Source organism: Nelumbo nucifera, chromosome 1 (assembly GCF_055504915.1).
Source record: "Nelumbo nucifera cultivar China Antique chromosome 1, China Antique-T2T, whole genome shotgun sequence".
NCBI classification, from domain to species: domain Eukaryota; kingdom Viridiplantae; phylum Streptophyta; class Magnoliopsida; order Proteales; family Nelumbonaceae; genus Nelumbo; species Nelumbo nucifera.
Window position 1 is genome coordinate 115,385,801 of NC_142649.1, and position 24,807 is coordinate 115,410,607.

Genomic DNA, 24,807 nt, shown 5'->3' on the forward strand with positions numbered 1-24,807 from the left:
CAGCTAAATTAATAGTCTCATATCCAATAAATAACAATAGTTTAATTTCCAATAATTATTGAAAATTTATAGCAAAAATACACAATTATTGAAAATATATTGATAATGAAAAAAATACATAAATACAAAAATACAACAAGTACTAAAAATATATTAACGTAGTCAATAAATTGTATAATCTTAAATAATAGTTTAATATCTAATAAATAATAATTATTAAGTTATAACAAAAATACAATAAGTACAATAAATTAAATTTAAATTCTCAATAATAATAGTTTAATCTCCAATGATTATTGAAAGTTTTCTATTAAATAAAAAACAAAATATATTTATACACAATCATTGAAAATACATTTATCACAAAAAACAATAAATATTAATTTTAGTATATATAATTATATAATAAATACAGACTAAAGAGTTTAAAATTATTATTAATAAATAATATTTTTTGAAAGTTATTTTCTCGAATTATGTTATAATTATTTTTCTACTTTTTAGAAAATTTTTAAATTTATTACATAGTTTCTTTATTTTAACCATTTAAAATCTAGTTATGTTAAATATTTTGTTATTTAAAATGCCCAGTTATTTAAATACTTAAATAATATGTAAAATATTTAAATTTTAAAATTTTAGTTATTTATGGAATTTGATTATCCATAAAATCATAATTTATACTATTATTACATAATTTCATTATTAATTCTGTAATATATTAAATTATTATTAGTTTCAATATTATGTTATAATTATTTTTTCTTTAAAGAAATTTTTTAAATTTATTACATAATTTCGTTTTTTTAACAATTTAAAACCTAGTCATGATAAATATGTAGTTATTTAAATATTTAAATAATTTTTAAAATTTTTGTTATTTTGATTTTATATATTTATAGCTATTACATATTATTAAATGTTCGAAAAACATTTAAATTGATGATCTGGAAAACATAATTTAAATTGTTAGTACATAATTTGGTGATATATTTTGTAAAAATATAAAATTATTTATTAGATAATTTCGTTATTTTAACTATTTAAAATATTGTTATGATAAATATGTAGTTATTTAATTATTTAAATAATCTATAAAATATTTAAATTTTTTATTATTCGAATTTTATTTATTTAAATATATTACATATTATTAGATACTTGAAAAGCATTTAAGTTGATAATCTAGAAAAAACAGAATTTAAATTGTTAGTACATAATTTTGTGATATATTTTGTAAAAATGTAAAATTATTTTTTGTGTTTTTAATAAATATTTTAAAATTATTATATGATTTTGTTAGAATATTTAAATAATTCTTAATTTTTTTAATCCAGACTTTCTTTAGATGGATATAGATAAAAAAGTAGGGGAGAGGATAAATAGAAATTAGAGATAATTTAGGAGAGAAACTCTCTACGAAATTAGAAATAATTGTGAAAATAAATAGGAATTAGAGATAATTCTGGAGAAAGTGGAGGAGGTAGTTTAGGATAAATTTTAGGAGAATAGATTATTTAGGTGATTGGGAAAGTGCATCTCATTGGTTGTTTAAAATTGACATGGAATAAAAAAACAAAAAATTCAAAAAAAGGAGAATTTCTTGACCGCTTTGTTTTAATATATATATATATATGTATGTATGTATGTATGTATGTATTTTTGTAATTATTGTATTTTTATTAGATATCTATTATATTTTCACCATAAATTTATGCCCTGTTTGGATAGGCTTTTATGAAGTACTTTCGTACTTTTGAAAGTATAAAAGTACGAAAAACTCGACATAGTATTTGTATTATGTACTTTATACTTTTTGTTTTCATACTTTTAAAAGTATGAAAAACCCAAAAGCACGAAGTTAGCTTTTTATACTTAGTGCTTTTGGAAAAATTGTGCTTTCGTTTTCGCATGAATGGGTGGACATGTATAACCACCCTTCAATAAACTATCGACCTTACCTCTACTTGCTACTACTAGAATTAGATTACCATCACCGGTCTCAGACCCCCGAAACCACCAGAAACCATCACTAGAAGTACAAACAGACGTGCTTTTGTCAAAAAGAAAATGGTAATTTTGTTTTGGAAAGCATACTTTTCAATTTTTTATTCAAACAGTTTTGAAAGAAAAATTACCAAAGTAAAAATATTTTATGTACTTTATAAATTGTTATTTTTAAAAGTACAAAAGTAGAAGTCTATCCAAATAGCACATTATTTTCAATGATTGTGTACTTTTTCTATAAATTTTCAATAATTATTGGAGATTAAACTATTGATATTTAATAAAGATTAGACTATTAATTTAGCTGAAATTAGGAGTGTTCAAGGATTGGGTCAGTTCAGTTGCAAGTTGTTTCGCCAACCAAATCAACCTAGTCAAGTCGAGAGTATGTCACCCGAAACTGATTAACCATTAGTGAAAACCCATCAACTCAGGTTGTATCAGTTTGAGTCTATTTTCAGTTTGGTTTGTTTGTTCAAAAGATTTAAACTTAAAAATTAAATTTAAATTTAATAAATTACAATGATATTATTAAAAAAAATTAAATTAAAAAAATAAATTTATGATAGAAAAATATTTTAGACTAAGAAATATGGGATTTTTTCCACTTTCTCGTATTAAAGAAATTAAATTTAAAATATAAAAGATTTATATATATATATATTTATTTATTTATTTATTTATGGTTGGGTTGATTCATTTTTTGTCGGTTTACAAATGGCCAAACCAAAATTGACCTAATTTGGTCGGGTTGAAAAATTGCTAAACCAAAGCTAATCGGAAAATATAAGAAAATCAACCAACTCGAGTTGAGTTCGATCAGACTGGTTATTAAAAAGTTAAAATATAAAACAATTATATACTCTTATGTATTTCTATTGTTTAACTTTCACTTAGCAAAGCATGTGCGCCACATGGGGTCCTTGCTAGTGTATATATATATATTGATGAACGTTTAGTGGTGTTTGCAACGACAGAAAATTGAGGGTAGAAGGAGAAAAAGGAAGAGAGGAAAGAAGGAAAAAAGAATAATAAAAGAGGGAGTGACATGTTTTGGAAATTTAATAAACTATTAAGGAAATTTTGGTCATTTTCAAGTTTTATTGTGTTAAATTTAACCTTCTAAGATGATTAAGATATATAAGTAATTTTTTAAACCATAAGGTAATATAAGTAGTTTTTTCACATCTCAAGGTATATATAGGTAACTAGTAGTGACCCGTGCAATGCACGAGCTGCTTTTTAAAATTTATTTTTAAGGAAAAAATGAACAGTAATTCACCAAAACTTTTATATATTTCTAGTTCTTTACGTATAAAATAGTAGAAAAATATATTTTTCCTTTTTAGTTATTGAGATTCAACTGCTTAACCAACTAATAGTGACTTAGTTGATAGGTTCTTTGGCTAATTGTACCATAGACCTGGAATCAAATCCCTCTACCATTAAGGTTGGGGGGGTTAAGGGTTTGGGGGATGGGCTTCCCCCATGGTTTTGTAGCTCTATAAAGCCAAAACATTTGTTTGACATGAGATCAATAACCAAAATAACCAAAGGCGCATGTTAAGTGTTTTTTTACTGTATTATATTGTTGAACCAAAAGAACCCATGAAACAGATCTACATTAAATTAATAAAAAATAGAAAAAAAACTTGAGATTTAAAAGGAAAATGGGGAAGGGATATGTTACAAATACTGACTATTAAGGTGTGTGTGTAAGAGAGAGAGAGAGAGAGAGAATAATGATTTTATTAGAGAAAATATGGATTTTATAAGAGACAATGAAGACTCATGAAGATTTTAATTTTGTCTTGTTATATTTTTAATGATTTTATTTAAAAATAAATATGCATGTGTAAATAAGAAGAATAAGAGAGGCACATGTGAGTTATGTAGTGAGGACACCTCCCCTCTTTCCTCTTTCTATTATATACGATAAATATATTTTCCCGCCTCCCCCCAAAAAAAAACAAAAAACTAGGACGTTTCAGAGTTTACATTTCAATTTCCATCAATGTCAATGTCTACGTAGGAGGAAATGGTATACATGTTGATCAGGTAAGGGCACACAGTGGTTAAATTCATTTGAGAAGAAATTCTTTGAAGTAGGAATTTGCAAATAACCTATCCTCATATAAAAGATTTAAAAGTATCTATCTAAGAGATACACCAGAAAGGTCCCATGGTCTAGTGGTCAGGACATTGGACTCTGAATCCAGTAACCCGAGTTCAAATCTCGGTGGGACCTTCAGAATTTTATATTTCTTAAGCTTCGCGTTTTTTTTTTTTTACCACACTATACAAGAAAAATAATCAGACATTAGATTTATTTGGGTAAACCAAGAATAAGAGAATCCAATGGGAAAAAAAAACCTTTTACAATTTACATTCCACGTACCAATAACAATGATCAAATACAGAAAAATTGATGCTCGCTTGAACCAAAAAAATCAAACTTTAGAAACAATACAAATATGGCACTGGCACAATACACATATGGCAGGCTGGCATCTCTCTCAAGTCTCAACCCAGAATTGTTCAACTTAAGAACCACTGCCTCGTAGACATTTCCCTTGAGGGTTGCCAGCAACACACCTGAATGGTAGGAAGCGTTATGGCTATTGAAGCAGCCAAAGAATTGATTGGGATACCCCCAGTGCAAACCCTTAAGATTGCAGGGGATCCAAATACAATGGAACAGGCATAAGAATGGAAAAGCCCACAGTATTATTGACAAAAAGAAAAATCAATAACCCCAATCAGTACTAGTCTTGGCCATGTCTCTCTGTGTCTTGCACATCAACAGGTTCAGGGAAAATCTCTTTGGACTGCCTCTTGTGAAAAGATGAGTGGTCAAATCCATTACCTTGCCCACTCCCCTGAGAACCTGCCGTCCCGGACTGTTTTAAACCACTGATCCCTTCCCTGCTGTTGCTGCTTGGAGCGGCCACTATATCTGATGAGCTGTGACGCCAACTACCAAAAAGGGCTGCATTCCATGATCCCCTGGATGATGTGGTTCTCAACCGTGCAGAGCCATAATTCTCTTCCCTCACCACTTTCAAAGGGTTCTCCAATGCTTTAAGGATGTACCTCATGAGGGGACGTTTGGAAGGCTTGGGATTAAGGCATGACCTAGCAACAATTGCCATAGCCCACACCTCCTCCAGCAGGTCTTCATCAACTATAAGAGACGGATCTACAATTTTTGTCACAAGTTCCTTCTCATATATACTAATGTAGGGCAGCGTATTTTCCAACCACTCCTTCATTGTGGCTTCATCAGATGCGCTGATGCCCAGCTTACCTGTTACTAGTTCAAGTAACACCTTCCCGAAGCAATAAACATCATAAGAACAGCTTGCTGAAGGTGAGCCTGCCCATTTTCAACCAAAAGAGGAATTAGGCATCAGTTCTAGTAGTTAAAAAGGAAGGTTTTCAGTGCAAAACCGATATTCTGAATATCCAAAACATTTGGGCGGTCGTTTCCTGAGGCATTTTCTCAGAAAACAGTGCTGCATAAGTAAGCTGTTTCCTCAGATTTTCTATTTGGTACCATTGTTGTTGATGCCACACAAGTGTTTTTCAATGCCATGTCAGCATACTGTTGCTAGCAACAATAGAAAAACGGGAAAACACCAAAAGGGGTGTTTTCTCAGACCACACCTTTCCTGATTTCCAAGGCATGGTCTGAGAACATTTTTCGGAAAAAAAAAAAAAAAACAGCTAACCAAACAGCAGCCGTTTTCCAAAAAAACAGATTTCTGATGTGGTGCTGATGTGGCACCATTTTCTGAGGAAACGGCATAGATGCCAAACACCTACTTGATCTGCTAGAAAATAAAACTATTAGCATAATGCAACTGATTGTAGGTCAATTAGATTGACAATAATGGGATGACACTCCATAAGGTATGGAAACCACCCAAAGTTGACTGTAATAGACCTCACCTTTTTTAATCATGGTTCAATAATCCATAACAAGAAAATGTGGAAGATATCACCCAAAGAATTAGAATAAGATGGGCAAAATGGAGGGTGCATCTAAAGTCTTAATGTGATAGGAGAATACCATTACTCATTTACTTGGTGTAATGGTAAAATCTTGGGTTGGCAAGTGTGAGAACGCAGGTTTGAGTCTGAGAACAGCCACTTAGTACACAAAAGGCCAAAGGTTGAGAGACCTTATCCAGTCTACCCCTCCCAAGACCAGATAGCTGCTGGGACCAACATTGGGTAATGGCCTTTTTTAGTTGTAAGGCCAACAATGTTCGTTGGGTTTGACTCCGAGAAAATGCATTGACATTCTTATTTTCTACACTTGCTCAAAAAATAAAAAACAAAACAGCTCTAAGGTCACTGAGTTAATAACATTGCATGGAGTGGAATGTTGGACAATCAAGAAACAAAATGCCCAAAAAATGAGTGGAAGAAATGTGAATGTCATGATGGATGAGTGGGAACACTAGAAAGCAGAGTCAGAAATGAACTTATTCTAAGGAACCTAGGAGTATCTCCAATAGGTGATAAAATGAAGTAGACCAAGATTGTTTGGTCACATGCAGAGAAGACCAGTAAGAAGTGATCTGTTATAAGTTGAAAGGGCTAGAACAGCTAGGGGCAGATCAAAGTATTAATGGTTTGTTTGCTATTGGCTACAAGCAGCAGACTATGGATGGTCAAGATTCAGACTTTCAGGAGCAACATAGAACTTCATGGTAGAGCATGAAGGGCCATTCTTGGAGTCTGAGAGTGGTCACTTTGAGGAGAAAAACAAGGATGGGTCCCTATCCAGTCCACTCCTAAGACCCAAGATAGCTGGGATTGGCCTTTTTCCGCAAACAGTAGAGCATGAGATGGAGAGGTAAACAGTATCCAACTCGGATCAATACCCTATTTTGTGGATTTGGATCCTCATAAAGATCCATATTCCCAAACAAATCAACTCCAAATCTAACAAGGATCCAATTGAAAATATGCATTGCATAAAGAGCCTGTCATACATGTATATTTCTCACGAGTCCAACCTGAGTACATAAATGGATCAGATAGACTACGATTGAAACCCTAACCCAGATCTGTTTTCCCCATTCAAATGTGCATCTTGATTTGACTGGATTCTCTCCAGATCCAACCCATGTTATGAACTTACACCCCAATAAGCAGATGATGTGAAACATTAAGAAGTGTTTTAAAGGGAATTTAATTGTACAAACCTGAAAGGCCCTGATCAGAAGTCCTGCACATCAAGAACAGAATACTATTATTAGAAAAAAACAAAAAATGATATGATAACCTAAAAGCAGTAAGATCTACATCAAGAAGCATATATAATTTAATACCAAAAAAAGCATATATAATGTGGCAAGTAATTGAAATTCCAATAGGACATAACCTATAACTAACCATTTCATAGGACAAAATGAGACAAAGCATTCAGGTTTACAATAAATGGACATGGACCAGCAGTGCACATGCAACTTTGATATTTTTGAAGTGAGAAATAAAAAAGTAGCATTTCCTATGGAAGTCATTCAATTTCTTTCAGTGAATGTAACACATCACAGAAAAATGTGGTGCACAAACACTCACACGGAGGTCTTCTGAATAGGTTATCTTTCTTTAACCACAGAAGAATGAAGTGGTCATTCTAGGTCATCTGGATTGGACATGATTTCACTTCCTAGGTTTATGTCAGCTATATATTTATATATCACAATGTATTTGGACTTTCTCTAACTGATGCTATGAATTGATATTTCAAAATTTTGATTTAGTAAGCACGCATAAATAAAAATCTTTGTTAACCATGTAGTATGGTGCTATTAGGTTTTAACTTTCTCAAGAATAGAGGCTGTTTAGGTAACCATGTTAAACTGAAGCAGAAGCACAAGCACAAGCATAGGTAAGTCTATTTTGGCCAACATTTTTCATTTTGAACATGCCGATATTCTATTATCATAAAAAATCTTATCAAATAGATGCAAGATCACAGAATTCATGATACAGGAGAATTACAATCAAAACACACAGTTTACGAGTCCATGATGATAATTGTTACATTGGCTCAGTTTGGAAAGAGTACAAATACAAATATGTACAGTACAAATACATAAAAAATAATACAAAATACAATGTTTTGTACTCTACATATTTGTATTTGTACTCCTTCCAAACTATTGGAGTTTATATGAATAATATATTGCTTGAATTTTTAAATTGGAGTCCACTGGGTTTAGGATTTATTATTTCTGGGAGAAAGTAGCCTTACAAGTAGTTTCATTCCTAGAAGTTTATGTGAATGATATATTGGGTACAAAAATCTATTTTTATAAGGTGTATATATGCCTCTATCTAGTTATCATTTTCTCTTCTCTCAGTTCTAGTTATTCTCGTTATCTTCTTGGTTTCCTTGACCATCTTTCCCTTTAGGTTTTGTCTTCATTTGTTTCCAGAGTCCTGGCCCAAATTCTCAAACACCATTTTTTTTTTGAAGAAGGCAAAGTATTGTATTGTATTGATAAGAAGCAAAAGTACATAAGCCCATGTATAATGAGGACCTATAAGATTGTTTTTAATTTCCTCTAAGTTAGAGACTTTATGGTAAAAAATGCGATGAGTTTTTTCCTTCCAAATTAATCAGAAGATAGCAGCCAGGAGGGTATTCCACAATAGTTTGCCCCTCCTGTTCAGACCCCTAGCTGACCAACCTTGCAGAAGCTGAAGCACAAATTCTGGAAAGCAAAGATGTAAACCAAAGTAGGATATTGCCATTGCCCACAGCTGGTAAGAAAATTTGCAGTGAATGAAGAGGTGGTTTGTGCATTCTGGAACTTCATTACATAAAGAACAAAGAAGGCTAGACAGAGCCATTCCTTTTCTTATCAACCTGTCTACTGTTAGACACCTCCCATGGGCTGGCTGCTTTTAAACAAGAAAGGCAACCTTTAAGGGATGTGGGAGCACCAGATTTTGTCCCAAGGGCAAGCAAATTCTGATAAACCTGCAATAGGGATAAAGTTCCAAGAAGGATTTGATTGAGAAATCACCTGAAGTTTCCAAGGACCAAAATCTTTCATCTTCCAATTGAGGGTTAAGTTTTCTAGTCATCCATTCAGGCCCCATAGGCACAGGAAACTCTACAAGACCTGAAGTGTGTGCAACTTTATGGGGATTGAGGTTGTGCATATCTCTTAACTTCAAAAATCTAGTTGTGGAGGGGGACTCTAAAGTGATAATGGGATGGCTAAGAAACATTCATGAGAGTGCATTTCAGTGCATTTCAGTTCAGAAATGCTATAAAGGAAATAACATCTGCAAAAAGATTTGATAATTATCTGTTTTTTCGGTTTAAAAGATCAGCAAATTCATTGGTTGACATGATGGCTAAACAAGGGGATTGAAGGGCTCAAACATTTCGGGGATATTTGTAAAAGAATCCTTAGTATAGAGATGAAAGGAACGGGTATATCGGTTACTTAGGTAACAAAAGCTAGCCTCTGTCTTAGGGTGCTTGTCACTTATAGCACACACTCGTTTTTTCAAGTACCTCAACAAAATTTCAATAATTACCAATTAAAGAAAAAGTGTAGTACAAAACGTTGATCAGAATGCAAATTAGCAATGAAGAATACACAAAACCATAAGCACACATGTAAGTTGTAATTGGATATCAAGAAAACAAAATTAAGGTAAATATCCACTCCATTGTAGAGGCCCATGATGTGTCTTACTTTAGATGTTAGAAATCTTTTGATGGATTGGGCTATTCGTAGTATTAAATATTGATACAAATGCAATTTAACAATGAGGAATATGAAACCACAAGCACATGCATATAAGTTGTAATTGGATATCAGCAAGAAAAAACATTTAGAATTGTCTCTGGCTGGCTGTAGCAGGGACTTGGGATTGATTCCACCTTCACCCAGGTTGGAGAGATATGGGAATTGGGACAGACTAACCTAACCCCATGGTGTAACCCCCACGAAGAAGGGGAAAAAAAAAGTAAATCTCCAAAGGGAAGGCCCATGGTGTGTCTTATTGTGGGCTAGTACCCTTTTGATGGATTGGGCTATTGTTCTCAAGGATTTCAAAGCATTCTGGCATAGAGATTTTGTATACAATTGATTAGAGCTTCAATGTCTATACACATCTAATTCGTTAATAAAAGTTATCAAATATTAAAGAAGAAAACATGGAATAAACATTAGGGGTTAAAAGATGATGCATCATCAAGGCTTAACACCAGATAATGGGTAGAACAGCTAAAGACCAAGTCCTCATACCAAGGAACCAAAGAAATGCAAGCAGTGCAAGCTAACATGCAATCCAACCAACAAGCATGTAGCAAATACAAAATGATTGACCAAATCAAACTATTCTTAGAGTGCTTACTGTGGCAACCGCAGGAATCTGGTGACCACATTTTGGTGAGCATCCCCCTCTTGGTTACAAACCTCACTCAAGCTTCCAAGCCGCACTTCAAATTTATCATCAAGAAGGATACTACTTGCTTGAACATCCCTTTAACCACCAACCAAAAAAAAAAGTTTAGTACTTGAAGTAATAAGGATAAATATTTTTGAAAGCAAGATAACAAACAATCCCTTTCACTATTATTTCAAATATGTAAACATGTTAGTGGGTCAGCATTAAATACAAATTATAAACACAGGTTTGTGACATCAAAACAAGCTTGGATTATAATTTCTTTAAAAAGGCCTTTGCCTCTACATAAATAGCTATTTTCTCTTTCACTTTTGAAGTTACTGAAGGTTAAGTATTGAATAAAGTTTGCTTCTGCAATCTTGGAGCCCTTGTATTTGAGGAGTCCTTTCTTAGTGGTGATGCCATTAATTCCTTCACTCTCTCTTTACCTTCACTTTCCTTTCTCTGGCTTTTCCTTCCATTTCTGTGAAACCTCATCAAAGAAGCTGCAACTTTGGTAGGCAAGCAGCTTCATCAGGATGCATACCTGCACCATATTCCTCCTTTTTCCAACATTCAGTTACAGTAAATCACCTCCAACCTCGCATAAGGCTTTCCTCAAATTCAAGCACAAGTTCCAATATATAGCAATCCAAGTTTTGCTGACTGCTAATCTCATCCATGATAAGCAATATTATAAATTTACAGGAAACTGTTACTACCAACATTCTAATTATATTCACCCCTACTCATGATGTGTAGCCAGTATTCTGGAATAGCTCATGGCTTTGTTAACATTTAAAACAAATCTTTACTATACAACACTAAAACTTGCATTTGGTAAGTGAACTTGTGTCAGTGCAACAAAAAACATAGAGACCCAGTTTTTTTCACTGACACACCTTTCTGGTAGTGTGAGAAAGACATAAGAAACTCCATGAAAAGAGGATAACAGAAACTTGGATGATGAAAAAATAAAAAAGATTCATCTTATGGTTTATGTGTGCACACTCACATTCAATCAAAACAATCTTGATGCCATGGCACAAAGCACCAATATAAACTTCAAGGCATGCCCAACAGTTCACACAATGAAGATGCTAAACTACATTTGCTTGGTGCATAGTGCTGCTTTAACATAATGCCATGCTCAAATGCAAAAGATTCTATTACACCATAACCATAACATGCATGATACACCAACTCACCAGGTTTGCAGATGAAGAAGCATAAGGACAACAAATGGGACATGGATGGGAACTAATTACAAATAAATTCTGGAATACCTGTGGACAAGAGGTGGACTGCATTCATGATGTAGATAGGATAATCCCTCTGCAGTTCCTATTGCAATTTTCAGTCTGGTTATCCAGTCCAGAGATTGTAGATTGTCATCTTCAGAATTGAATTTCCTGAACAGAGAACTTGACAAGTCCCCATTGGGCATATACTTGTAAACCAGGAACTTCTCATTCTCATGCTCCAAACAATGTCCCAAGAGGGGAATCAACCTAGTGTGTGAAGTCCTAGCAAACAAATCCAACTCGACCATGTAGGAATCCTTTTTGAGTGACCGCACATCAACCCTCTTGATGACTACAAGAATTCCACCTTCAAGCATACCTTGGAAGAGATCCCCTGAGTGACCATGTTTGATTAAGTTTGAGTCACTAAAATCACCAGTGGCCCTGAGCAGCTGCTCATATGTAAACGCTTCTCCCAGATTTGAAAAGTTAATAGAGGCCCCAGCAGTTGGTGTATCACCTCCTGCAGGAATAGGCCCTACACCAATCCCTCTTTGAGCCACGCCATCCCTCCCACAAGCGCGTAGGATCATGATTATCACAAACACCAAGAGCACAATAAAACCAAATCCCCCAAACACTCCTGCCAGTATGTATTTCAACCTCTTGTCACTCTTCTGTGGTTGCCCTGATACATTTCCTTCACCAAAGTTATCAAAACTCAATCCTTTGCTTGTATAGAATGAAACACAGTCCTCCGAACTCCTCTGATTGTGCACATTCTGAAGGCAATTGTCACCAAGGGACACATTAGCCCGACTAGCTGGAACTTGCCCTTGGAAATAATTATAGGACAAATCAACAAAGCTGAATTTCCTAAGTAGGGAAGTCAGAGTTCCATAAAATCGATTGTGAGAAATGTTGAACACTGCGTTGGTGGCATTGACATTTGAGCTGAGGTTGGGAAGAATGCCAGTGAAGTTATTGTTGGATACATCAAGAAAGCGCAGTTCTGGCCTTGACCACAACAAATCAGGAAGAAAACCAGAGAAATTGTTGTTATTCAGGGCTAAAAATTGGAGCGCAGTGAGTCTGGAGAATAAATTATCCGGTAATGCGCCAACTAAAAGATTATACCCAAGCACCATTCTCTGCAAACTCCTCAACCCTACCAAATCTGAAGGCAATGATCCAGACAAAGAATTCGCGCTAAGATCAAGGTCAACCAGTTGAGAAAGGTCACCAAGTTGTACGGGTATAGCAGAAGAAAGGCTATTGCTGGAAAGATTCAAAATTCGAAGCTTGGGGAGGGTCCCAAGGGCGGGAGGTATTGGCCCAGTGAGGAAATTCGAAGAAAGGTCAAGGAGGGTAAGATTGCCGAGAGCGGAGAAAGAGGAAGGAACGGAACCAGTGAATGAATTCTGCGAGAGATCAAGAACCAAAAGGCCCGATAACTGACCCAGAGTTGTGGGAATAATGCCGGTGATCCTGTTGTCGGACAGATAGAGAGAGTTGAGGGTGGTTAAGTTTCCCAACGACACAGGAATAGAGCCGACGATGGAACAGGACCGGAGATCAAGCACTTGGAGTGCCCGGAAGCGTTGCCCAAACCAGTCGGGGATGGAGCCCGGGAGTGAGAAACCAGAGGAATTGAAAGTGGCCAAGAGTGTCAAGTTAGCGAGGCCATCGACGGAGAACTGAGGTTTCTGACGACCAAGGCGGGTTCGTTTTAACCCCGATATGTTGATCCCGACGACCCGACCGTTTTGGCATTGAACGCCGGCCCACGCCGAGCACGGGTCGGCTTTCTTCGGCCAGTCTTTGCTCCTCAGTCCTAATGACGATCGTAAGTCAAACAGGGCAGCCCGCTCGCTGCTGGAACTCAACGGCACCTGCTGCCCGAACGTTGACTGATAAAGTAAGAAGAGGATAGCAAGCTCTATTACAGTTCGAAGATTTGCCATGCCTATATAAGACCACTGGATGACGACGATGTTGATGAACGGCTCTGCATCTCCCTCTTCTTCATCTTTGATTCTTACTCATGCATCCCATTACTAGCTAGAGGCACATGTATCTGTGAATCTCTGAAAGAGCTTCAGGGTTTTGGGGACTCACCGCTAAACAGAAATGCAGCTTATTTTAATCTGTCCCCTCTCTCTCTCTCTCTTCTGAATCTATATTACCTTAAACCAGAGCGTCAATGCAGCAGTTGCGGCTCATCTTTGAGTGCAGATCCCAAGTACAAAGAACGAACTAGAAGAAGCTCCATTTTGATTCTCTTTTTTCCATTTCCCGAATTATGCCCGTCGCCCTACCTAATCAATCTATTTGATCTCTCTTTCTCTGTCTGTCTGTCTGTCTCTCTCTCTCTTTTCTAGTGGTTGGTTGATGAAAGAGAAAGAGAATAGAAAAGCAAGCATAAAATAATTAATAATAATAAGTGAAGAGAGAGATTAAAAGGAGCACTGATTTATCTATCCAACGCGCGTTCTCTTACACAGTTGCTCTTCTTGCTTACAGGATAGAAAAGAAGCGAATATGGGGCTCATTTAATCGACGCCATTAATGACTAAAAGCTGCTTCTTTTCAAGTCTTTCTAGCGTTGCCGGAGCTGTAAATCTTGTCTGGGGCAAACTTGCTGAGTCGAGGAGCGGCCGAACCAAGACCTCACCACCGCATAGGTGGTTCGAATCGAAGGAGGTGGGTTGGTACTTGGTAGTTGGCACTGATAGGGGAGAGACAACGGCACCGATTCATTTACCAGCGTTGACCTCCGGTAATCCCGCCCAAGCGCCAAGCCAACTAAACCCAGAAGAGGCTGAACCGCACTCTACTAATACTCATTATTTCCCTTTCTGGGTGGAAACCTTTTCCCATTAGAATATCAGATGGGTTGCAGAGATAAAGAGGGGAAATCACACCTAATGAAAATCTCTCTCCGCTTCTGTATTTTGATTACTTGCTGGAGGTATGCATCAGGGATTCACTCAAATCAAATCAAAACAGCTTTCGATGTTTTTTTTTTACTTTTTCTTTTCTTCAGAGAGGAAACAGAAAATTATTGCCATAAAGTGTACTCAAATCATTTTCCTAAATTACAAATTTGACCTCATCCAATGATCTAGAGATCTTTTGTGATTAATTATTTCAATCCTCCATAATTAATTGATTTTATATAGCTGTTAATTATTGTTGGGCTTACGTTTCTGATCTGGTCAGGATAAATGGGTCGGTGGGTCCAACTCAGCTTCTATATACGTAAGTATTTGTGGAACTACCTGGAGGCCTGGAAATGCATTCAGAGTGTTTGAGCCCATAGGGATGCCGATGCGAGCCATATCCTTAAGCCAAAAAGGCATATATGGTAGTTTCTTAATTAATCACGTGGCAATTTGGTAAATTGAGGGAATTCCGGGCCGGCACTATCCTCTCTCTGGTTCTCGTTGAGTCAACGTTGTCTCCATCAGTAGTCAAGCTCTCATCTCCCAACACTCTCTCGACTCTCGCCCTACATCTATCTGAACTTCCAAGGCAGGAGCAGGAGTAACAAAAGATAATGATGACGGTTGACGACGACGACGATGAAAAAAGATGAAAATCTCTCCTTCTCCCAGGAGGGAGAGATCTCGCGCGCAAACTGAATTTTTAAGAAGAGGAGGGAACTGATGAGTGAGAAAGAATAACGTGGCACGGCTCCAATGCGTACTCCCCACCTGGGTGGCTGACTACGCGTCGAGCTTCTTCATAGTTCATTCATTCATCTCTGGGAACTGGGACTCTCCGTCCCTCAACACTTTATTGCTGCTTACGTGTAGCATTCGTCCTCTGCAGACCTGCTTTTCCATGTTGGACCGAGTGCCCCAGGATATACACGTAATGAATTTTTCTGAAGAGCTAGTTGAATAGTTATGGGTGGATGTGGCTGAGTTTACGTTTATGCACGATTTAAAACAAAAAGATGGGTTTTGAATTCTACTCGATTCATAAATTCTTGTAATAGGGATATGTTTGGTAGTGTTCAAGTTAAAATTAAGTGCTTATCGAATAAGTGTTTATTATTTATATTTGACATCCAATTTTTTCAAGTGAATAAGCACTTGTTTTATATTTGGCGTTTATAGTCTTTTTCTCTAATAAGCACTTAAATAAGCATTTGTGGCTATTTTGTTCTTCATTTTCTTTTAAATTTTCAAAATATATCATTTGAAATCACTTTTAAGAAATTACTTTTATGAAAGCATTTTTATAAAAGAAATCACTTAAAATGCTTTTGTAAAAATGCTTTCATAAAAGTACTTTTACAAAAGTGCTTTTATAAAACTGCTTTCATAAAAGTATTTTTATAAAAGTGCTTTCATAAAAGTGCTTTTATAAAATTTTATGAATGGTATTTTAAAATTCAACTAGGGATAATTTTGGAAGAAAAAAATTGTATAAACACTTGAAAAAAAAACTAGAAATTTGAGGTTAAAATATAAGCTCTTATTTTGAGTTTATTTCCCAAATACCAATAAGTGTTTAATGACCCAAATAAGCATTTATTTTAAATAAGCACTCCCGAACATGGCCTAAAACTTGGTTTATTGAGTTCGATACTAAACCAAGTTTTATATAAAAATAAAAATTATGCATATAAAGTATAATAGGTTATATACATATATATGAAAAGTTAGAAATATTATATATAATATAAGTTCGATTAGAACTAAGTTTTACGAACCAAGTTGCACTTAATTCGAACTCAACTCAATTAGCATGTGGGTTTCATGTGTAGAGAACACAAAGTGTATTCATTTATGATTAGTTAGCTTGTTATACATGCATGCGTGCATTTGCAGCATATTTTAATGTTTTTTAGAGCTTTTTCTCATTTTTCTTTTCTTTTGTAAAAGTACTCTTAGAGGGTTGAAGCTTTGATCAATTCAGTCGCTTTATCAAAATGCGATAATTCAGTACCAGTGCTTTAAAACGTGCCTGATGATGTGCGACTTAACTGTTCCCTGCTAGAGGTGATCTGATTTGTTTCCTCCCCTGGTTGGGGATTTACTTTTTCTTCGTTTGTTGCCACTATTGTTCGACTTGTCATCTTCTCTTTTTCTCTTCTCCGCTGGATTTTCGTTCTTTTGGTTCATCTCCTCTTCTGTCTCGATGAACTGGTCGGCGAGCTTGAGGAATTCAGTGATGTCCTTGGGCTTGTTGGCTACTATGTGTCACTTGAATTCCTTGTGAGTAATTCCTCTTTTTGCTGCCGTGAGTCTTACAGCGGGATCCAGGTCAGGAATCTGTAAACAGGTGTCGTTGAAGCGTTTTATGTAGCTTCGGATCGATTTCCCTTCTCTTTGAACTATGTTGAGGAGGCTTATTTGAGACCTCGGGCACTTCTTGTTGGTGATGAAGTGCGAGGTGAACATCTGCACGAACTGCGCCCAGCTTTTGGTCGCCCCTGGCATGAGGTTCTTGTACCATGTGCGAGCTATCCCTTTGAATGTCGTGGAGAAGGCTACGCACATGCAGGACTCGTCAACCCCAGTTAGATGCATCTGGGACTAGAATGAGTCCACGTGATCATTTGGATCGAACGATCCGTCGTACTTGTCCAGCGGAGGCATTTTAAAGTCTTTAGGCATAGAGGCCGCCAGGAGCTCAGAAGACAAAGGAGACGACCCTAACAGGAGTGTAGTAGTCTTTGTGGCCGCTGAGCTCGCCTCCTCTTTACCTTTCACTTGTTCTGGTTGCCTGGGAACGGCGAGCTGGCTGCGAACTGTAGTTCGTCGTGCCTTGCGACGCTTTTGTTGTTGCTTCCTGACCGGCTCCGCATTAGTGTTGCTGACCTCCGTGTGGTCAGGTACCGTCCTGGCACAGAGTGGCTCGGACTGCTGATGCTGCCTGCTGTGAACAGAAGATCCTCGCCTGGAGTCTACGGCTAGAACCCCGAACCGGTTCCCTACAAGCGAACCTTCATGATGCGAAGGCCAGGGTGAAATGGCTCTGGCAGGCTGAGTGTCTCCCAATCTGTTCACGTTTTGCGAAGCAGGAGGAGTAACTTGTCTGTCCCTCCTACCGCGGGATGAGACCTAGCTCCCAAGAGGATGTGGAACCTAGGAAGTCTCTCCCCGGCGAGGAGGGCGAGTGTTCTGGCGACGGGACAGATTCTGTTGCGCTGCCAGGTGCCGAGGTGGAACCGGCTGTTGATTCTGCTGTAGCGGAGGAAACTGCTACTGGTATTGTTGCTGATAAAACTGATGAAGTACTTGCTGTTGGTATAGTTGATACTGCTGGACCTACTGCATTTGAACCTGAATGGCCCGAACACAGTGTACCAGGTCGTCGAGTTGGGACTGTCCGGCTCCAGAGGGAACCACAGACGGTTCAGCGAACATCGCACCGACTACAGGAGGGAGTGGCGCGTTCACTTGTGTGGTCGCTTGGGGCACGGTCAGCATTGGAACCCCAGCTGCGGTAAGCAGGATGGTGAACTGACCAATGCAAATAGAAGGGAACTGAGGCTGCCCCCCAGAGACGTTCATGTCATTTTCTCCGGCGCTGTTAGAGGAAGCCATGGATTTGATTGTGTTTGTTGGTGGAGAAAGGCTTTTTGTCGCGTTTCCCACAAACGGCGCCAAATGATGACGCGTGATTTATATGCTCTCTAGCTCTCTGAATTCTTAAGCTATCTTTAGCTCGCAACTAGTATACTGACTTAAGCATCGGAGCGACCTCGCCGGGCTAGCAACCCCGGGTTCTCTGATCCTCTTGCAGATCAACTGTTCGCCGTCCGCCTAGAAGCCAGATCACCTCCAGCAGGGAGCAGCTAAGTCGCGCATCATCAGTGCCAATCTAATACCTATTGTTAACTAGTTGTTAAATGACATTTGAAAAGATACAAATGTTCTCTGAGTGTCATCTAATTTTCTTTATTAACCATCAAAATGTTTATTAAAAAAGTGAACAATCTCAAATCCTTTTCTCTTCTATTCAAGGAAATTGGGGTCGCGTCTCAATGGGCATTCTGGACCTGGTGACCTCAACTTTATTGAATAGAAGTGGCAAGAATTTGGGGCTGTTCATTTTTTGTCAACGTTTGAATGGTTGATAAGAAAATTAGATGACACTCAAAGGGCATTTGTGTCTTTTTCAAATGTCACTTAACAGTTGGTTAACAATAGATACTAAATTGGCATGTTTGTAAGTTTGGGTACTGAACATTTTAAAGTTTGGGGACCCAAGTGGCATTAGGCACAAAGTATAGGGTATTAATCGGGAATTTTCCTTCCAAATATTTGGTTGACAAAAACAACATTTAGAATGTCTACAAAGCGAAAGAGTCATTGTATAAAAGACCTCCCAAACAAGCACTAGGTTTATCATAGTCATGGATGTAGCCAAAAAGTCATTGTGTGAAAGACCTCCCAAACAAATACTAGGTTTATCAGTCTCTAGAACTAGTATAGCAAAGCTTACAAAGATGTTGGAATATGCATCTTTCCCTTTGGAGATTTTTCCCCCCATTTTTGAGTGGGGATGGAGAATTGGGCATTAAACTTTGGCAAAGGCACACCAAGGTTTGAAATATCAACATAATATGAAGGTGTATTGTGTTGGGGGAAATCTATGATACAGAAAAGATATGATATGGAAAGAATTTTGACCAATCAAAACCCACCCATAAATTTTGATAAATAACACCTTATTTGTTATCGTGTTTATGATTTTAGTTTATTGGTCAATTGTTTTTTTGTTATTATATCTTTTTCATATCATAGTCAAACCCATTATATATATTATCAGAGTATAAATTTCTAATGTGATTATACATTATTTATAGTTATTTCAACCTTATTTCTAGTGTAATATACTTGTAAAATTTTGTATATCATATATTTTTTGTTGCATTCGTGTATATCGATCCAGAGCATATCATGAATAGACTTGTTCATGGGCCAGGCCGGGCTTTCACTTGTCATTAAGGGAAATATGCTAGGCCCGAGCCCGAGCCCGGCCCGACCTAATAAAAAAAAACAATTTTCCCTATTCAAATTAGAATTAAAAATTCAGATAGTTTTTTTTTCCTATTTAAATGAACAATGGGCCTACAAGATGGTTTTTTTCCCCTTTCTTTTATATTTTAAAACACAGTTTTACATTCTTAAATCAAAAAATTTATTCAAATGGACATAATTTTTTTGTTGCAAAAGGAATAGAAATAACGAGAGAAAAAGGTTTAAAACCAGATACTTATATGTTTTTTGTTCTCTAAATTATTGACACATGTCTCTCTCTCCCTTCTTTTCTTTATTCTCTCTTTTATCTCACTTCTCTTTGTCTGAAAAATTACAAAAATGTCACATATAAGACAAATCTCTCTATATAATTACCTCTATAATACTCAAAAATTACAACAATGCCACATATAAGACAAATCTCCTCATGTAATTGATTCAATGGCATTCGAAAAATAGTGCCACATACAATTATTTACGATTATGACATCCTATAAATAAAATGTCATTCCTCTTCTTTCTCAAGTCTCTCTCTCCTATTTTCTATCTCAACTTTTATTTATTCATTTATTATTATCTAAACATTTATTTATTTAATAAAATTAAATGAATTATTTATTTTAATAAAATAAATCAATAGAATAAAAGAGATGTGACATTAAGAGATAGATTTCAATAAATATTTATTTATTTATTTTACTAAATTTTTATTTATTTAGAAATAATTTACTAACAAATTATTCTCTCCCCTTGAGCCCAATATTTAGTGTTGCCAACAGGTTGGGTTTGGTTTGAGATAGCCTATACTAGTCCCATCCCAATAGACTTTTATTTATTATTTATTTATTTAACAAAAACTAGGGCTGAACCAATGGTTTGGGTCTATCCTGATGGAGCTAAATTGACTGAACATAGTTATAACGGTTTTGGTTCCATGATTTTGTCTAGATTAATTATTGATTGATTCTCATTCTTATTTGTCTAGAATTGATTCAGGTCCAAAACCAAACATTTTATGAAATATATAATTTTTTATCTATCTTGTATTTTTTTATTATGTTTCATGTTTGAAATAGTAAATTTGATAAATAATAAATAAGATAATTTTAGTTAAAAATGTTTAACTTATTAACATAAAAATAAATTAGTATTATTTTGACTATTGTTTTCAATATATTGAGGTCTATGATTTGATCCCAATTAAATAATCGGTTCAAGACTGGTTCTACGTGGTTGTTTATTATTCATAATAATATAGTTATAGTTAATTTATTTTAAAAAATATAACCTAATTTATTATTGTATCTCCCATGGTTTTCGAACCATTGTTGACCCGAACAATCGGATCGTTTGGCCCAGGAACTATTCAGGCATCTAGTTCCATTTTACCCCAAACCCGGTCTCTATTCAAAAACAATTGAATCAGTCAATGACTCGTTAACCCGGGCGGTCGAACTATCAACCCGTTCAATGGTTTTTTTCTATTTTTTATTTTTATTTTTTTTTGTCAAAACGGGTCATCTATTCAAACTGGGTGATCAAATCATCGACCCGAAAATGGGTGGCTAGAACGGTTCCATTTCTGGGTCGTTTTTTAAAACCATAGTATCTCTGCAAATAAGCATAAAAAAAAATTGTATCAGCAAATGGCATTTTTAAATTTTGCCCCTACTTGCTTCCCCGCTGGTACTAAAATTGACAATGTTAACACAAATTTGCTGTTACCACCTCCACCCTTTAATCGTTATAGTCAGATTTATCGATCAATAGTACCTGGATTCATTAGGATTATCCCGGTTTGATTAATCAGTTCAAATTTGTACTGTAAATTCCTAATGCTATGCTTGGTTGCACTAGTACAAATGCATGGGAGTGCAAATGAAAAAAATATAAATTTTTGTTTAATTTTATTTTGGGTTTTATTTTATTCTACTTCATGTCTTAATTTACTTTATTTGTACTGCAGCCAAACAAAATAATCTAATTTTAAAACAAAAATAAATCAGAATTTACCCTCAAATCATTTGTATCGCCATAATTTTGTATCAGTGCAAACTTATTTGCACTGCAACCAAACACAAACCTAATGAATAAATAGCAATAATAATAATAATAGGCCAATTAGACTTGTATATTGAACCAGCACGTTTTCCACAACTTGAAAGAGTAGTGTGGCGAATATGAACAATTCAATGGGATTTGTCAAAATATTCCCTCCCTAAACCATCTTCCAATACCGACCTTGCTTTGGAAAAATCTCCTAACTAGTTTGTTTGTGGTGAAGTTTCATTACACTAGTCCAAGAGTGTAAATTGAGTTGAGTTTAGAATTGGGTTTAATTTCGTTATAAGTTTTATACTTTGTCTCTTTTTCTTGCAGTGCAAAGAAAGTAAAATCTAAAGTAAAAATAAACTAAATTTTGCAATCTTTTCATTTGCACCCTTTATGCATTTGAATTAGTGCAAATAAAATTGCCATGCAAACAAACAAATATAGCCAGTAGATGATATCACTTGATAAAATCCTAATTTATGGTAAGATTTATTTTTTGGAAGCCATGAGATTGGTTTACAGCAGATTAAGCTCACGTGTTTAATATAACGTGACAAGATATATTATAAGTTATGGAGAAAAATAAAATAAAATACCCGCTTTACCGACTGGGTGGGATTCATTTGCTGAAAGCCTGAAACTTGTCGAATTAAAAAAAAAAAAGAGAGAGGGTAATTTGGGAAATTACGTTTGCTCATTTATATTGTCAGCTTATGTAATGTACCACGTGGCTAAATTCTTTAGCAACCAAATCCCAAGCTTGCATTGTCTCATTGTTGTGGCCTTGTGGAAATGGTCTGATGATTGAGGCCCACCAGTGAATGGGCCCCCACCTGGGGCTTAGTGGGCCAAACAAGAGCTTAGGTAGGCCCTTATAGATTTCAATCGTATGGCTTTCAAAGGTGTCACGTGCGCAGGATCATAAATTATATATAGTTATTACTACATTCATATGTAAGTCACCGCTCTCTCACTAACAATTCCAAATTGAATTAAATAGTTCACATCTTGTACGATGATTTTCCTGCGAGTAGTTTTACCTTTTTCTTTTTGTTAATTAAAGGAATGCGAAGGAAACAAATGCATCCTTTTCATAGAAAGAAAAAGAAAAAAGAAATAAAAAGAGAGATGAAAGGGGTGACCAAAGACCATCCAATCAATCATTGAAAGAAAAGGTAGGAAAGTCTATACAGATTTTTTATAGTTTTTCTTACCTTTCCTTTCCTTCCCTATTTTTTTTTTTCAAGCCAAATACAGCCTAAATTCATGCATGCATGATTAAAATCTTTTCTTACTTTTTCTTATTTGATACCTATCAAGTGGAGCTATTATCTGCCAAATGGCTAAAGCTGCATCACGAGGTTTTATCGTGATATCCTTCTCCATAAATTATAAAAAAGGAAAAAAAAAGCTTCATCTTTGTCTTTACAGACAATTTTGATGAGGTGGTGATATGTGATATCTACACTACCCCTTTGTGTAGTCTTGGGCTAAAATCGTAAAATTATGGCCTTTGATGTATTATGTGACCCCATCATAACATTATCTCATGTTCTCATGTGAAATTTTAGGCATAGCCTTGGACTGTATCACGGCCTTTCATGGATTGCTGTAGCCCCAATACATTAAAACCTGTGATTCATATTTTTAGTGTAAGGTTATGTTTGGTTTGAAGGAAAAGGTAAAAAAAGAAAGGAAAATGTAAAAAAATCTTTACAAACCCTATATAAGTTTTTTTGCCTTTCCCTTCTTTTCCTTATTTTTTCTTCAAACCAAACACAGCCTAAGGATATGAATTTTTCCTAGATTGAGGTGGTGGGGTCAACACCACCTTCACCTTCAGCATTGATGTTTATTTATTTGTGTTTCTTTTGAAAATGGTAAAATATAAATGAATGTAAACTCACCAAAGCAGTCAATAAATATCTGCAACCGGTGTCACTTTCCTGTTATTCTCAACTTGGAAAAAATGGTTCCAAGAGAATGCTTGCCGACCAGTAGCCTTTGATTTTTCAAACTAAGATTGAGTCTGAGAAGAATAATACTGAAAGGAACGGCAAGGCGGCTTTTGATAGCTTCCACAATAAAAGCTGAAAGTGGAATTTTGAAAATTATTCTAATATTTAAAAGCATCATCATTCAATATTCTAGCAAATTGAGATCTACTTAATTGCTGAAAATATGAAATGCAGACATTGGGATGACTATTTTCTCTCTAAAAATTTATCATATACCAATAGTATCCTTGAAAATCTTTTCCATAATCTGCTTTAGTAGAAATTAATTATCAAATTTCCTCTACACAAGTTCATCAACTGCCAAAGAATGATTTATGGCGTGCATGTTAGGTTCATACAAAGCCATATATTTTGTATTATTTTTTATGTATTTGTATTATACATATTTGTATTTATATTCTTTCAAACTCAGCCTTAAGGCTGTATTTGGAAATGATGCAAATGGAGTATAAATTCCGGTTCAAGGTAAATTTGTATTCTGGTTCACTTTTGCCTATGTTTGGCAACATTACATTTATGCAATGACAAATGACAGATCAATGCATATTTACATTGATAATAAGATGTAAAAGTATATCAATAAAAAAGAATTTGCATTCAAGTGGGCTTTTGATAAAAAAAAAGCATATGCTTTATTAGAATTTGTGTTTGCATCTATTACAGCTAAAAGTCTCTTTGGTAAGAGGATAAATTTGTTAGTGCAAAACTAACCCAATTTTACAATTTATATGAACCATTTTACAGTCTACATATTTGTATTCACACTTATTTGCATCGTTTCCAAACACAGCTTAAGTTTGTTTGATAACTTTGATAGTTGTAAGAAATTCTGTTTTTTATTTTAATTTAATGTGTTTGAAAACAGAAACAACTGCCAATTAAATCAGCAAAAGCAATATCATTTTGCTGATGTAGCTTTTTTTTCAGATACAAAAATCATACATATTAGCAAAACTCCCTTAATTAGGTGGAATTTCAATTCCAATGCCTAAAATTGAAAATTGATTATCTCAAGTTCCTAATTTTTTCAAGTCCAATCTTAATAAGATTGTG

General features: G+C 35.4%; 1 protein-coding gene and 1 non-coding gene across 2 annotated transcripts; one reads left to right on the plus strand and one right to left on the minus strand.

Annotated features, from left to right (window-relative positions):
* The first annotated feature begins 4,183 nt into the window (after positions 1-4,183).
* TRNAQ-CUG (transfer RNA glutamine (anticodon CUG)) lies at positions 4,184-4,255 on the plus strand. The gene has a single exon. It is a non-coding gene; the product is annotated as a tRNA-Gln (tRNA).
* A 111-nt stretch (positions 4,256-4,366) lies between these two features.
* Positions 4,367-14,756, minus strand: LOC104601861 (putative LRR receptor-like serine/threonine-protein kinase At2g16250). Its single transcript, XM_010265352.3, has 4 exons — positions 11,724-14,756; positions 10,405-10,533; positions 7,224-7,246; positions 4,367-5,383 (listed from the first exon to the last, which is right to left on the minus strand). Exons 1-4 carry the CDS (start codon positions 13,643-13,645, stop codon positions 4,773-4,775), a joined length of 2,685 nt encoding a protein of 894 aa, XP_010263654.1. The 5' UTR covers positions 13,646-14,756; the 3' UTR covers positions 4,367-4,772.
* Between the last annotated feature and the right edge of the window lie 10,051 nt (positions 14,757-24,807).

What these genes read in the sequence shown, in the direction of transcription:
- LOC104601861 (XM_010265352.3), bottom strand. Translation starts at nt 13,645, where the DNA reads ATGGCAAATCTTCGAACTGTAATAGAGCTTGCTATCCTCTTCTTACTT. An exon ending in AGATTCCTGCGGTTGCCACA is followed by an intron (nt 7,247 to 10,404) that starts GTAAGCACTCTA and finishes CTTGATGTGCAG; the next exon opens with GACTTCTGATCAGGGCCTTT. An exon ending in TTCTGATCAGGGCCTTTCAG is followed by an intron (nt 5,384 to 7,223) that starts GTTTGTACAATT and finishes GAAAATGGGCAG; the next exon opens with GCTCACCTTCAGCAAGCTGT.